General features: G+C 35.8%; 1 protein-coding gene across 2 annotated transcripts; it reads right to left on the bottom strand.

Moving 5' to 3' along the window:
• Window positions 1-1732: 1732 nt before the first annotated feature.
• Window positions 1733-14649, bottom strand: fip1l1b (FIP1 like 1b). 2 transcript variants are annotated; one of them, XM_079813158.1, is made up of 17 exons: window positions 14335-14649; window positions 13153-13210; window positions 12694-12799; window positions 11574-11680; window positions 10049-10113; window positions 9802-9909; window positions 9571-9701; window positions 9330-9445; window positions 9097-9150; window positions 7644-7743; window positions 7380-7536; window positions 7168-7194; window positions 6952-7006; window positions 5746-5804; window positions 5365-5584; window positions 5105-5251; window positions 1733-2340 (listed from the first exon to the last, which is right to left on the bottom strand). In XM_079813158.1, exons 1-17 carry the CDS (start codon window positions 14411-14413, stop codon window positions 2199-2201), a joined length of 1731 nt encoding a protein of 576 aa, XP_079669284.1. In that variant the 5' UTR covers window positions 14414-14649; the 3' UTR covers window positions 1733-2198. The 2 variants fall into 2 exon arrangements, with proteins under 2 accessions (XP_079669284.1, XP_079669285.1); XM_079813159.1 differs by having other exon boundaries at window positions 1999-2340; window positions 5746-5801.
• Between the last annotated feature and the right edge of the window lie 666 nt (window positions 14650-15315).

The raw sequence follows: 15315 nt of genomic DNA, 5'->3' as shown, positions 1-15315 counted from the left end.
TAGATAATAATCAGGGTGTGACCTGCATTCTTTATAACTAGTAAAATCATTGGCTTTATGATCTTGAATAAGACACCTATAACCTCACACGTTCCTTTCTTTTCATATTCTAACTTAACCGTTAAATGGATACAATTTTGTAATGTAATTAAAAACGTTTCCCTCTTATGCTATTTTCAGAAGCACATCAATATATATATATATATATATATATATATATATATATATATATATATATATATATATATATATATATATATATATATATATATATATATATATAAAACAAACACATATACAGTGTAGTAAATGTAAAATAATCTGCTGTTTTTAATTAAAGAACACATTTTGTGCGCATTGTATAGTGCTTGCAAATGTATTAATCAGTAATATATTTAATTGTTTGGGTAGCCAAACTACAGTATATTATACTCTACCGTTCAAAAGTTAGGGGTCAGTACGTTTTGTTAAAAGAAATAAACACATGTTCAGCAATAAAATGCATTAAATTGAACAAAAGTTTCAGTAAATACTTTTTCACTTTGTATTTATCAATTAATTTAAAAAGAAAATGTATCAATTTCAACAACAACAAAAAAAAAATGAAGCAGCACAACTGTTTTCAACATAGATAAGAAATGTTTCTTGAGCAGCAAATCAGCAAATTATGATTTCTGAAGGATCATGTGACACTGAAGACTGGAGTAATGATGCTGAAAATTCAGCTTTGCGTTATAGGAATAAATTACATTTTAAATTGTAATACAACCCCAAATCAGAAAAAGTTGGGACAGTATGGAAAACGCAAAAAGAAAAAGAAAAAAAAGAAGTGATTTTCTAAATTTACTTTGACTTGTATTTCATTGCAGACAATATGAATGCCAAAAGGAAGCCCTATGTTAACAGTGTCCAGAAGCGCCGTCGACTTCTCTGGGCTCGGAGGCATCTGGGATGGACCATCACACAGTGGAAACGTGTACTGTGGTCAGATGAATCAGTTTTTCAGGTATTTTTTGGGAGGAATGGACGCCGTGTGCTCCGGACCAAAGAAGAAAAGGATCATCCAGACTGTTACCAGCAACAAGTCCAAAAGCCAGGGTCTGTCATGGTATGGGGTTGTGTCAGTGCCCTTGGCAAAGGTAACTTGCACTTCTGTGAAGGCACCATTAATGCTGAAAAGTACATAGAGATTTTGGAGCATAATATGCTGCCTTCAAGAAGACATCTTTTCCAGGGACGTCCATGCATATTTCAACAAGACAATGCAAAACCACATTCTGCACACATTACAAAGTCCTGGCTGCGGAGGAAGAGGGTACGGGTACTTGACTGGCCTGCCTGCAGTCCCGACCGGTCTCCAATAGAGAAAGTGTTTGAAGCGCAAAATGCAACAACGAAGACCCCGTACTGTTGCCCACCTTAAGACTTGTTTGCAGGAAGAATGGGACAAAATTACACCTGAAACACTTCATCACTTGGTGTCTTCAGTCCCTAAACGTCTTTTAAGTGTTGTGAAAAGGAATGGCAACATTACAAAGTGGTAAATGCTTTACGGTCCCAACTTTTTTTTAAATGTGTTGCAGGTCTGAATGACAGGAAAGGATGCATATTTACAAATGACATGAAGTTGACCAGACAAAACATTAAATATTTTGTGTTCATATTGTCTGCAATGAAAAACAAGTCAAAGTAAATTTAGAAATCACTTCTTTTTTTTTTTTTTTTGTGTTTTCCATACTGTCCCAACTTTTTCTGATTTGGGGTTGTATATTTTAAAATGTTACTTCATTTTTTGATCAAATAAGTGCAGCCTTGGTGTGCATAAGAAATAATCTACAATAGTGAACAAGCAGTGTTCAAAAAACTGAGAGACCAAATTAGAAATCTCTGAAATAATTATTGTTAATCTTTGTTAAATCAAGCTGGACACCATGATCAACAGTGAAAGCTGACTGCCATTTGCTCTAGTCACAATATATGAAAGACGCAACAAATATTACCAAATGCTCTTTTTTTAATCCAACAAATCAACATCTACATGGTACAACTGCACTGGAAAAACCAACAACGGAAAAAGGAAAACATGAAACCATGGAAACAAAAGGAAGGTAAACTGGATTATAGTTTCATTTAGCATGATTTGGTTGACAAACAGCGCTCTCATAAGAAGGAAGGAGAGCGGAGAAGACGGACAGGAGTTACTCCATGGCCTCCTGGTTCTCCTGGTCAACAGAATGCTCCTCGCTGGGCTCCTTGCCCTCTTTGCTCCTCTTGGACTTCTTGTGCTTGTGGCGCCGGTGACTGTCACCCTCCTCGCTGTCATGTCTCCGTCTGCTACTACTGTGATAGAAGAGAAGAAAAAGAAGAAGAATAAGGATCTTAAAGGGAATGCAGAGCACTTCGGAGTGTGCGTGTTTGAGGCTGTGGGTAGAGTATGGTATAATAACAGATATAAACTTTCCTATTACAAGGCATTATTTCCCCTCTTAAATTGATTTCCAGGGGAATTTTTTACCATAAAAGCGCAATTTTATTAAATGTACGAGTCATCTTTTATGTAAAATTCTTAAATGTATACATCTCTTAAGAATATAGAAGAATAATTAGAATAATAAGACACTATACAGCTGTTACCAAACAAAATCAATTGCTGCAGATCTTTATTAAAGTCCACATTGTTGTTGCAGATGAAATATAATACGGATAACATTATATAAATATTTTTTATCAAGTTAAATGTTGATTATTAGTGACTCAAATCCCTTTATCTTAACCTCAACTTAGGGCTGCTCGATTATGGAAAAAATCAGAATTACGATTATTTTGGTCAATATTGAAATCACGATTATGTAACACGATTATTTCACATGTCTTTGGGAATGTGTTGCATTTATTAAAAAGACACCTTTCAACAATTGAATTGAAATTGTAACATTTGTTGTACTTTTTGAACTATTAAAATAAATAATATAACATATTCAAATCAAAGTATAAAAGTATTCAAGTAAAAATGATAACCACAAATAAATAAGATCAACAATATGGATCGGCAAGATATGCTTTTCAGGTTTTTCAGGTACGTCTAACATTAGTTTTCAGGTACAGAAATGCATCACATGTAAAATAACATTGCATATTTGACTGTATAATTTAAAGATTAATCCTATTAAACTTACAAAAGCTATTCAATCAAGAGAAGTGAGTAATGTCCTTGTCTTTTGTTGGTTGACATTAAACAGTCAGCAGTAAAGGCTACTGCCCCTTTAAGACCTAAAGCTCGGATATGCGTCGTCTTTATCGACTGTATAAAGTTTACTTAAGGCATATACAGACTATGTCTGCTAGGATACTCATCAAGATGGACGTTGACATACGTTTTGTGTGAGTTTGTCCGTTCAAGATGCGCGCTCAGATGAGGGCACAGAGACACATTTTCTCACAGCGCGCGCTACTTCTCATTCACGTCTTCTGGCACTATACCCGGGTGATGACGGCGAAAACGACTGGTCAAATTCGAACATACGGCAACACTCGCATGCATTGAACAAAGTTTACAAAGAGAGAATTATTTGAAAAATATGAAGGAAAAAAAAGGACGTTTACACGGAACCCCTGCTCTCGTCAGTTTTTGTTTCTTTTGTTGCCTCAAAACTGAACATGGCAAAATAATCGTTTTTTCACGATTGTACTATTTTGGTGATCGTTGGGAGCCGAAATCGAAATCGAAATTCAATTAATTGCACAGCCCTACCTCAACTGTTGGTCTAGCACACCCGCCATGTTTGTAGTTTTTAACACTTTTTATTCGTGTTTGTAGTTCTGAACCGCTGACTGCGCAATATAGGCAATATTAGCCATTGCAGTGTGAATGAATCTACACTTCGAAAATCTACCGGAAATGGTAGACCATCCAAGGGACTTTTGGCATACTCTTTTCAACATACTATGCTTTGGGACATACTTATTCTAATCTCACAAACTATTTCGGGTGGATAGTATGCACACTGGGACGCAGGGCATCTTTGCATTTAGATGTATTAACAGACTATTGAATGCTGCTCATAAGTGACATGATTACTGCATAAATAATGTTATGAGATTAATGTGTTAAATATAAAATGCAATAATGGTAAAGATGAAATTGTGTTTTGAAATATGAAACTAAAATCACTGTCACTCACTTAACAAGTGAGTCATTGAGTCACTGATTCATTCAAAACGGCTGATTCAATCAAGAACAAATCAAGCAAGTCTTTATGAATGAGTCATTGAATCATTGACTCACCTGATTCACTGACTCACCACTGTGTTGCTCAGAGATGCGTAACGGTACCGCTGTGGCTTTGTTTGGAACTATTTTTGTTGGCGCAATAGAGCGAAAGTAGATAATATTGGGCTAGATTTACTAAACAGGGCAAATTAGCATGAGCGCGCAATTCCAAAAAGAGCCGAAAGTTATGTGCGTGATCTACTGACGACGCTCAAATTAAAGACGCAACCGGATCATTTCCATAATGACCAATGCAATCTACTAGTTAGCATCTGGTTTAAGACTTTTTTTGGGCAGTAAATAATGGTGCAAACCAAAAATTGACGAGCGCAAACCTTAGTAAATCACCTTGTGTGATTCATTTAAATACTCTCCTCCTAAAATTTTGCATCTGAAAGGAAAACTCCAACAAATGCATATGCAATAAGGTCAGCCGCAAAATAACCCTGTCCACGCCTTTTCAGCATACATTTTTCACCGTATTTCTTTAGTAAATCCTGACAGTAGTTTTTAACACCATAACAGGGTTTGCATTGGCACAAGCTGTTAGTAAACTCGGCGCATCATCTCTAAATGTAAATATTATATAAATTTCTTGTTTATTGAACTGTATTAATTGTATATAATTAATATAATATTTGCAATCAATGATGATATTCGAGAAAAACGCAGTCTTTCTCATGTGATATTGCTTAACTGCATACAAATATTAAAAACAGGAACTTTTACAGCTGCAGTTTTGCCCCCTATATTTAGAATTTGGGAGGCATTTTTATTAACTTTGGTGGCATTTGTACCCCAAGCCTCCATTAATTTTCGACCCTGATATGATACCTCCGTGACGACTTGTGCCTCCCCTCCTCTTTCTCTCTGTGTCTCCTCTCCCTGTGACGCTCCTCCTTCTCACGGCTCGCTCGCTCCCGATGCCTCTCATATCCTCGGTCTCCATAATCACGGTAAGAACGATACCGTTCTTCATCACTGCGAAAGACCAAGTGGTAAATCAATGAAAAGGTTACAAAAACTTTATTATTTAATCCTTATGAAGATTACAAAAAATATTTTCTTTGGAAGGATGTTAAGAATTTAAGTACATCGGTGTTGTAAACGAGTCGGTTGACATCATCGTTGACCTGTTATAAGCAACAGAGGTGGGACTGTGGTCTCTCTCGTGACCCCGTTCCCTCTGCCTGTCCCTTTCACGCTCTTTTTCCCTTTCTTTGTCTCGCCGAGGGTAGTACTCCCACTGCTTTGGGTTGTCCATCAAACCAGGCCAGGGGCTAACAGCTCCTTGCATGGGTGGAGGAAACCCACCTGAAAACGGAACCATAGGAACAAACCCCAATGCGCATGATTCTTAATTGAGGTTAATAAAGCCTGGAATATATTTAAGTACTTGTGACCTGTACCGAGATCTAAATTAAAAGAGTTTTTCAGGTGACTATAATAGACTCGGGAGATAGTACCACACTTACCTGTAGGAAAAGGGTATGGAGCAACAGGACGCCCGTCATATCCTCCTGGGTGCCCACTGCTAAAACAGAACACAGGCAATTAAGGAACTGTTAAAAGTGCAAGTCAAGTATATCATTTTAAATGGTCCACACTACCATTCAAAGATTTGGGGTGAGCTAGATTTGATTTTGTTTTAAAAGAAGTTTAAGAAGTGCAGCAAGGCTGAAATATAGTAAAATCAGTACTAAATGCTGTAAAAACAGTAGTATTGTGAAACATTATTACAATTTTAAATATCTGTTTTCTATTTTAATACATTTTAAAATGTAATGGTACCACCTCACAATAAGGTTTCATTAGTGAACATTAATGTATTAACTAACATGAACTAACCATGAACAAAACATTTGTTACCAATGTAATTTATTTCTGTGATGCAAAGCTGATTTTTTTTAGCAGCCATTACTCCAGTCTTCAGTCATCGTGTCACATGGTCCTTCAGAAATTATTTTAATATGCTGATTTGGTGCTTAAGAAACATTTCTTACTATCAACAAAGTTGAAAACATTTGTGGAAAACATTATATAGAACAGCATTAATATATACAGTATATACATATATATTCAGCTTTGCCTTGATATTAAACTATAATAAAACGGTTAGTACCAGTCATTGATTCTGATTGGTCAATAGCTGTGTCTTATTCACAATAACTGACACTGACAGCGCTAGTCAAAGCATTGGTCAGTTGCATCTTGTTCCATGTTCACAACGAGTTTTAGTATTTTTAATATACACATCTTTGCTACTGACTGACTCACTCATAAAGACAGTCTTTGCCGCCATCTAATGGCGTAATAAATGTAACTTCTGTTGCTGATCACGGTCAGGGACTATTTTTTCCAGCGGAAGGAAGGCTTTAAGTTATTTTACTTCATGAAAGTTACATTGATACATATTTCTTTGGCTTTAATATTTGTATTGTGTGGTAACCGTTTTATAAAAGCAATAATGTACTCAAGGCTAGTGCTGTATCGTGAATAAATCAAGGGGTTTGCCGGCACCTAACAACGCCCTTCATCCATGACTTATTCATGATACAGCACAGCCTCTCCTACCTTATTGCTTACTTTTACTTGTCCCATAATGTTGACTGGCAGACTTGCCCAAATTCACAAACTAAATGTTAAGAGCAGTATTCGAATTGTACAGAAGCTACACCTACTTGTCCATTGTAGGGATCAGTGAAGGAGGAGGTCCTCCAGTGGGAGGAGGGAAATCTACAACAGAAAAATTAAGACTTTTAAACACAATCGGTCATAAAGTTTGCAATTTCAGTACACAGGTGCTTTGAAAACATTTTGGAGCTTTATATTGAGTTACTTTTGCTATGTTTGTCATGTTATTGCACACTCAAACATTCGACGAAGGATACACTTACTGGGAGGAGGAACAGTGATAGGCATCCCTGTTTATAAAAAAAAGAAAAAAGATAAGAGATTTTGACCATGACAAACACACAGAAATGTGACAGAAGTTACAAATGCTATGAGAATCCACAATATCAATGTTGTTGAAAGTGATACATTCATACATTTTTCATACAGATTTTTAAAAAAATGTAAGATTTAATTTTATAGTTGTCAGACATACGTGGAGGCGGGATTAGAGGCGGAGCCTGACTGACAGGAGGTGGAGGGAGGAATGGAGGAGGGGGGATGTTTGGAGGCAGTGGCCCTGGAGGAAAGAAAGGTGGCGGCATCTTAGCCACTGCGGGTTCAGCATCAGAGCTGGTATGTTCCGAGATCACCTACGAGTGTTAAAGTCACATGATTCAGTTTCCAGATATGTTGCTGGCATTTTAGTATTAACAGTGTGGAGACTGAGGAGAACGTGAGAGCATGTCATGTGTGTAACCTGGATGTTATTCCCCTCCAGATTGTGGCGACGTCGTCCTTCCACCCTGCTAATGGTGGCAGTCTGTCCTCCAATCACATCTATAGTCCCGGGCGTCTTCCTGCAACAAAAACATACATACACATACAGCTTTAGGGTGTACATGATTTCTGTGTTTTTTTCAGATGCATACATAGCTCACCTCAGAGGAGGGCAGGGCGATATAACTGTATATACCATGGATGATATATTTGTGCATAAATACAGTGCAGGTGTTATTATTATTATTAAGGGGTGTAACATGAGTTTAGTTGGTTACATCTGCCAGACAACCAGTGTTAATTTGAGTATTTTTTTATATTCTATTCTATTATTTTTTAATTAGTTCTAATTAGCTTTTATTTTTATATTTTCATGGTTCATTTTAATTTTAATTTAAGTTTTTGTAATTTTCTTAGGTGCTTGTAACCTTTTTTTTTTTTAATAAAAAAATTATTTGAATTTAAATATTTCTATTTAGCTTTCATATTTGTAATTTTTTGTTTTGTAATTTTAGTACTGTATTTTTACTTTTGTATTTTACATCTAATACAGTATTAATATTTTATTTCAGCTTAAATACAGTTAATTAAATAGTTAATTAAATTATTTAACTTCTTTTTACAGTTTTAGTTAATAACACCAGCGCAACATTATGACTAGCAACATTAATTTAGATTTCAAGTGATGTATGGTTATTTTTGCAATCTAATCAGAACTTTGTTTTACCATTTTTCATTTAAAGGACAAGTGTGTCTGTGCAACTTCACCGTCTTGTGCATTTATTACATATGGTTTGGTTTACATAAATCATGTTTCAAATCGAAAGAGAAAATAAATCAAATATTTAATTCCCGCTTTAGCTTCATTTGGAACTATTTTCATAGACGGAGCAAAAATAGACTGTAAAAAATTGTGTCTAAAATGTAAGTTACTCAAGTATTAGCTTTTTGAGCATTGAACATTTGTATAAAACCATGCCTTAATTTCAAGTATCAGCACATTCTTGCAATATTGTTTAATTACAACATGGCTTAAAATATAAACCAGTAAAAATAATTATATTGTGATTCAAAATGAATACATCATAATATAACATTTTGGTGATACCGCCCAGCCCTACCAGAATGTCATGCCTAGCTAGGTAAAAACACACACGCATAAATAAAACAATATTAAATACAGCACTAAATGCTACACAGTTCTGCAGAAAAAAAAACGGTCCAGTTTGCGGAGTCCATTGTCATGGCAGCAGATTTTATCTTGCCATTTTTTTTTCCATAGTGCTTTGTAGATTAAAAACATCACCAAAAGAAATCAACTGCAGTCATCAATAAAACACAGAAAGACAACAAATGAAGCCCATTTAATTTCATATTTAAATGTCTACTCGGGCCTAGAAAGACAAACCACTCCCATGTCACCTCTCACTTACGTATAATAGGGCATTTCTTGAGAGGCAGACCCTGCCCAGTGTGGAGGGGATATCCTATGAGGGCATGGGTAAGGGGAGACAGGCAAAAATGAGTTACTAGTCCCCTCTCCCACATGAAAGATGCAGGACAAACATTGTACATGCATTCCCAAACATGACTCTGAAATTGGAGTGTGGAAACTCTGAAACAAATGACGACTTCTACTAGTCAATGTGTGAGTGAATATGTTTACCTCGCTGGGTTGATTCCTGTTTTATACAGGTTGGATGGAGAGGAAAAGTCTGCTTTAGATGCATGAGTTGGTATTGTGATCTCCTTCTCACTGTTACCTGTGCGACCCTGCTGAACCTGACAGAAAGAAAGAGGTGGAACAGGTATGTTAATTAGAAGAACTGCATCTATCAAAATCAAAATGTAGTACTATTAATTAGTAAGTAAATTACTACTACCATAACTCATGAGATTATGCTTACTGAGATCTTGCTGGTGGTGGATCCAATGTTGAGAATGTCGAGGCCCATTCGTAACCTCTTCTGCTTTTCACAGTACGCTTTCCACGTGTCCTCATTAAAACCATAGTTAAAATAGTCAGACAAGTCCGCACCTGTAAACACACATACAAAAACACACACACACACTATGCAGACACAATATGCAAGAAAACACAAAAGGGACTTTAAACTGGTTCAGAAGTGAATACACACCTGGCTTCCTCCATGGTTTCTCCTCAAAGGACTCCATGTCCACTTCCAGGACTGGAACCCCATTGATGTTGCCTGGAGCTTCGAGGTCTACACCCTTCACTTTAGAACCTACCGAATACACACTCAAACTATGTCAGGAGCCCACAAATGCTGCATCGTATAAAAAGGCACATTTAAGCAATACACAAACAAATACACACAGCATATGTGAAGCTGCAAGCTTTGCAACACACAATGATTCACTCACCTGCTCCATACGCTCTGCTGCCAGCTGACTTTATGTTCAGATTCACTGGAGTTCCCCCATATGCCCTGCACAATAAACATCATAAATACACCATATCTGCAGTGGTATATAAAAAATAACAAGAAATAAAAATTTGAATGTGATTATTATTCATTCTTTTTTCTCCCCAAATCACCAATAAATTTGAGAACCCCATAATGCCAGTACTGCCAATGATATTAAGAAGCCACGGCATTAAAGGGATAATTCAACCCATTCATTCACATTCATGTCGTTCCAAACCCAAAAGACTTTGGTTAATTTTTGAAACGCAAATTAAGATATTTGTAATGAAACCTGAGAGGTTTCTGTCCCTCCATTGAAAGTCTAAGTAACCAAAACTTAGATCCAAAAAGGTCATAAAGGTGTTGTCAAATGGATCCACACAAATCGAGCGGTATAATCCATGTCTTGTGAAAAGAAACGATCACTTTATATGATGAATGGATTAAAGGGTTAGTTCACCCGAAAATGAAAATTCAGTCATTAATTACACTCATGTTGTTCCAAACCCGTAAGAATTTCGTTCATCTTCAGAACACAAATTAAAATCTTTTTGATGAAATCTGAGAGAATTCATGTACCTCCATTGATAGCTAGACAAATACCACTTTGACGCTTCAAAAAGTTTATAAAGAGATCGTAAAACTAATCCATATGAATGGAGCGGTTTAGTCCTAATTTAGACTCGATCGCGCTATATGATGAACAGATTTAATTTAGGCTTTAATTCACATATAAACATTGATCAGCGAACATAAACAGAAGCTCAACCAAACATGCTTGACGAGTGAGAAAAAACCTCATTGGTTCTTGTGGAAGCTCAAACGTGCTGCATAACATGAGAACAAACCTCATTGGTTCTTGCAGAAGCTCAAACGTGCTGCTTAACACAAGAATAAACCTCAATTGTTCTCGCACGTCAAGCAAACATGCTTGAGCTTCCTTTTACTACAACTTCTGTGTGAGTTGATGAATGTTTATATATGAATAAAAGCCTAAATTCAATCTGTTCATCATGTAAAGCGATCTCTTCAGAAAATTTGGACTAAACCGCTCCATTCATATGGATTAGTTTACGATTTCTTTATGAACTTTAAGAAGCGTCAAAGTGGTAGTTGCGTACCTGTCAATGGAGGGACAGAAATCTCTCAGATTTCATTAAAAAGATCTTCATTTGCGTTCTGAAGATGAACAAAACTCTTATGGGTTTGGAACGACATGAGGATGAGTAATTAATGACAGAATTTTCATTTTTGGGTGAACTAACCCTTTAAATTTAGGCTTTTATTTACATATAAACAATAATCGACACACACTTACATAGAGAACATTACACATACAGTAAACACAGAAGATAATGGGGTTTGCATTAGCTTCCATGTTTACCATATTCGATCCTCTCTATGACTGTTTATATGTGAATAAAAGCCTATAATAAAATCATACAATCTTCAGGATGCGAGAACGATCAGTGAACACTTACGTGTACTGTGGCGCTCCTGTTTTGATATCTCCAATGGTGACACGGACATCATCATCGTCATCATCGCTATCGCTCTCACTGTCTTCATCTTCTCCAGGTGTTTCCTCCTAAAACAGAAACAAAGTGTGTACTATTTTATTCTATTCCTTTGTAATGACTGACTAATATAAATGTTACAGATGTGTAAAAAATAACATCCCAAGAAAAGGCTCATTCACAACAAGGATGAAGACTATAATGATAATAAAGAAGATAAGAGTTCAAATAATCATTCAAGGTACAAGAAACACAATTTAACACAGTGTACATTGTACTCCATATGTACAGTCTAAGACTGACCCAAAATATTTGCCAGTTTGGTTTAAATGTAAAGTGGATTTGGGTACATAGTCCCACACATTTTTGTTCTGTCCCTTGATAAGGGGACATTTTTTATTCTGGTAATGAGTACAGTGGATTATTCTTTTTACGGGTCAAGCTGGCAAGCTAAATATTATTTTTAGCTCATAAATGTATACTTGCTGTGTGGATAAAAGATAAACCTCAAACAGTGGATCAATGGTACACTGAGATTTTCAAAATTCTTCCTTTTCAACATCTTGAGGCTACAATTAACAGGAATAAAGCTGAATTGGACAATTTATGGTCCCCCATTTTTAGTAGTCTTACTTAAAATGTATCACAGGTTTGTGAATAAGGTCGACTATCTGAATTGGAAACATGAATGCACTTCTATAAACTGCTGTAAGGTATAATCTGTATATGTTATGTCGTTTGGTATTGTATGTAAAGTATATGTCTCTCTCAGTTATGTCGGGGTCATATTTTACTCTTTGTGAAAACAATAAAAAGTTATTATTTAAAGAAAAAAAAAAAATCCACACCACAACTATAACAATAAAGGCACAGAATCACTTTCAGAAAGAATTTTCCATCCTTCAAGTCATTCAAATCTCAACAAATAATTTCACCACACAAAACTGACACAAATCGCAGTGCAATGTAGAGGTGTAATATTGATATTGACCTTTATTGCTTAATCTATTTAAGCTCAACAGTGATCAGTAATAAGCTGACTTTAAATGAACTCCATCAAAACTGAATGAGGTATTGTTTGTACCTGACTGGCCACACCATTTCCAGTAGTGGTGGTGGTGGTAGTGGTGGCAGTGGTGGCGGTGGTGGTGGTGGTGACCTCCTCAGTAACAGGAGGATCAGAGGTCACACTGCAAAAACAAACAGATTAGTGTGACAATGAAGAAAACAAATGCTGATGAACCCCGTAGTTAACTTGAGAGAACATAGTACTGGCACACGTTTTACAGGACATGCTACAGAACAGAGGTTTTCAAACCTGCTTCTGGGGAGCCACTGTCTTGCAAAGTTTATTTCCTACCTAATATTATTAATATTAATATTTAATTTGTATAAATTGGGTCTTTATACAAGAAACAATACAATTTTACATCAATTTTAGGATTTGGGTCCCTCGCACAAGGATCATCATATTTGGGGGCCCGTGGCATCTAAAACAAAAAACATGGTTATGTCCACTAACAATAAGCATGTCATATCTCACCTGATGGCTGCTGTCAGTTTGGCCTCTTCTTCTTCAGTTTCTTTACTTTCACCTTCATCTGTAAGAAAGACAAAATGCACGAGTGACAAACTGAAGAATATGGGCTCAAGGTACTCCATTTATATTAGTTAGAAATTAGTTAAACTGCTTCCATTATAAATATTTCATATTTACCTACTTACATAATCATGAGCATATTTTTTAAAGTTATTGTTGAACAAATTCATTCATATGTTATAAAATTATCTCTCAATCTCCTCAGAATGAGAAGTAGGGTATTTCTTAAAGTGGTGAATAAATAGAACAAAATATAATTAAGAACAGATCCGAAAGGTATTGTTGAACAGATACTTAAATTCAGTCTGAAAACATAATCTATTCGAGATGTTATTAAATTCTCTCTCAATCTCCTCAGAATGAGAAGTAGAGTATTTCTTAAAGTAGAGAATAGAGCAAAACAGAATTAAGAATGTGTTAACAGATCCGAAAGGTATTGTTGAACAGATTCTCAAATTCATTTCACAACAGAATCTATTCGAGATTGTATAAAATTCTCTCGCAATCTCCTCAGAATGAGAAGTAGCACATTTCTTAAAGTAGAGAATAATAGAGCAAAACAGAATTAAGAATGTGTTAACAGATTCTATCATATTCTCAAGGTTCTAAGATATTCAAATAGAATTACCAAAGAGAATCCTAAATACGTTTTAATAATATATATTAATATTTATTAAGCAACGAAGAATGTGAACAGATTCAAATAGAATTCTCAAAGGGAATATTAGATAAATTCTATTTACATATTATTTATTAAGCAGCGAAGAATAAAACGTGAATAAAAAAGCGAACTTTGAACAGATTCGAAACGCAAATGAGAATCTTGAATACAATCTAAAGTACCTCAACTCCCTCAGGAAGGATTTGTCTCAAGAAGAATAGAATCAAGTAAATTCACAAAGAGGTTCTATGTCAATTCCCTCATAAAGAAAATGTTTCTTAAAGCACGGACGTGAACTTAAATCACTTAATGAAGTGACAGGTATCCCATAATAACACTGCAGTATAAAGGCCGGCTACATTAATCAACATGGCCTTTTGTTCTGCACATTTATAAGCACACTTCTCAAGAGCCTTTGGTGTTCAATAGTACAGTAGCTGAGAGTAGATTTGGCGCTCACTGACCCCCGTACAGCCATTCCTCCTCCTCGTCTCCAGCACTTGCATCAGTGGTGGTGGTTTTATCCGCCTCCTCTGCAGACATCTTCTCCTGTGGCCTCTACACAATGCGCTCCACAAGCCAAAGACAAGGTCAGATGAAAACCCACCGATCCCGAACGGACGCACAAATACTTCGGTGGGAAAACAAACAAACGCACATACGGATATAGAAAACAAACGTATTAAATGATGTTTACGGAGCAATCCACACTTCCTACAGCCTCTGTAGGAGGATGTTCTTGCAAACTTGAGGACACCAGTTCCGGTTCATGAATGTACAAATTAAAAGTCTCTCAGTTTTCGGACATACGGACTCTTACAGTAAAACTTTTGGACACGACTGACAAAAGTTATGTTTCTTATCATCACGTTTTTGCTTACGCTTAAATGCTTATAATTAGCTAATTTCCAGCACAAATGTGTATTTCTTTAATAGGCTACTATTTTAAAACCGAATTCTCAAAGTGTGCAGAGCTGCTGCCAGAGCAGTGTGCTGAGCTGGAATCTAGACAAAGGGTGATTGATTGGATCTACTACTACTACTATTACTACTACTACTACTACTACTACTACTACTACTACTACTACTACTACTACTACTAAAAAATAAAATAATAATAAAATAAAATAAGTGTAAGTAAGTAAGTAGCCTAAGCATGTAAGTAGGCTATGCATTATTGATATCAAATTAGGGTTGGTCTGGGACTTTGTTCCAGATACTAAAGTAAGTTCTTGAATAAAAGTTGCGTTACATATAGCCTATATAGCTCATATAAACACATTCTGAATGTAAATAAAAAAAATAGGCAAATTGTGCACATTTGCCACTAGATGTCTCTAAGCAATTGTTCTCTTTTACATCCTGGAGTGATCAATATAATTAGTGTTATTAATCTGCCATCATGTTAATCCAGACCGATTTATAAAACATGCAAATAATTGTGG

The sequence above is a fragment of the Gobio gobio genome, assembly GCF_949357685.1.
Source record: "Gobio gobio genome assembly, chromosome: 3".
Classification (NCBI taxonomy): domain Eukaryota; kingdom Metazoa; phylum Chordata; class Actinopteri; order Cypriniformes; family Gobionidae; genus Gobio; species Gobio gobio.
The sequence above is the reverse complement of the archived record's forward strand: the minus strand, read 5'-3'. Positions and strand labels throughout refer to the sequence as shown.

Bases quoted from the DNA above. Each gene is read 5' to 3' on its own strand.
- fip1l1b (XM_079813158.1), bottom strand. From the start codon at position 14,413: ATGTCTGCAGAGGAGGCGGATAAAACCACCACCACTGATGCAAGTGCT. The intron at 9,702-9,801 runs GTGTGTATTCAC...GTGTGTTTACAG, and splicing joins GAAACCATGGAGGAAGCCAG to GTGCGGACTTGTCTGACTAT. The intron at 7,195-7,379 runs GTATGTCTGACA...TTTTATAAACAG, and splicing joins GCCTCTAATCCCGCCTCCAC to GGATGCCTATCACTGTTCCT.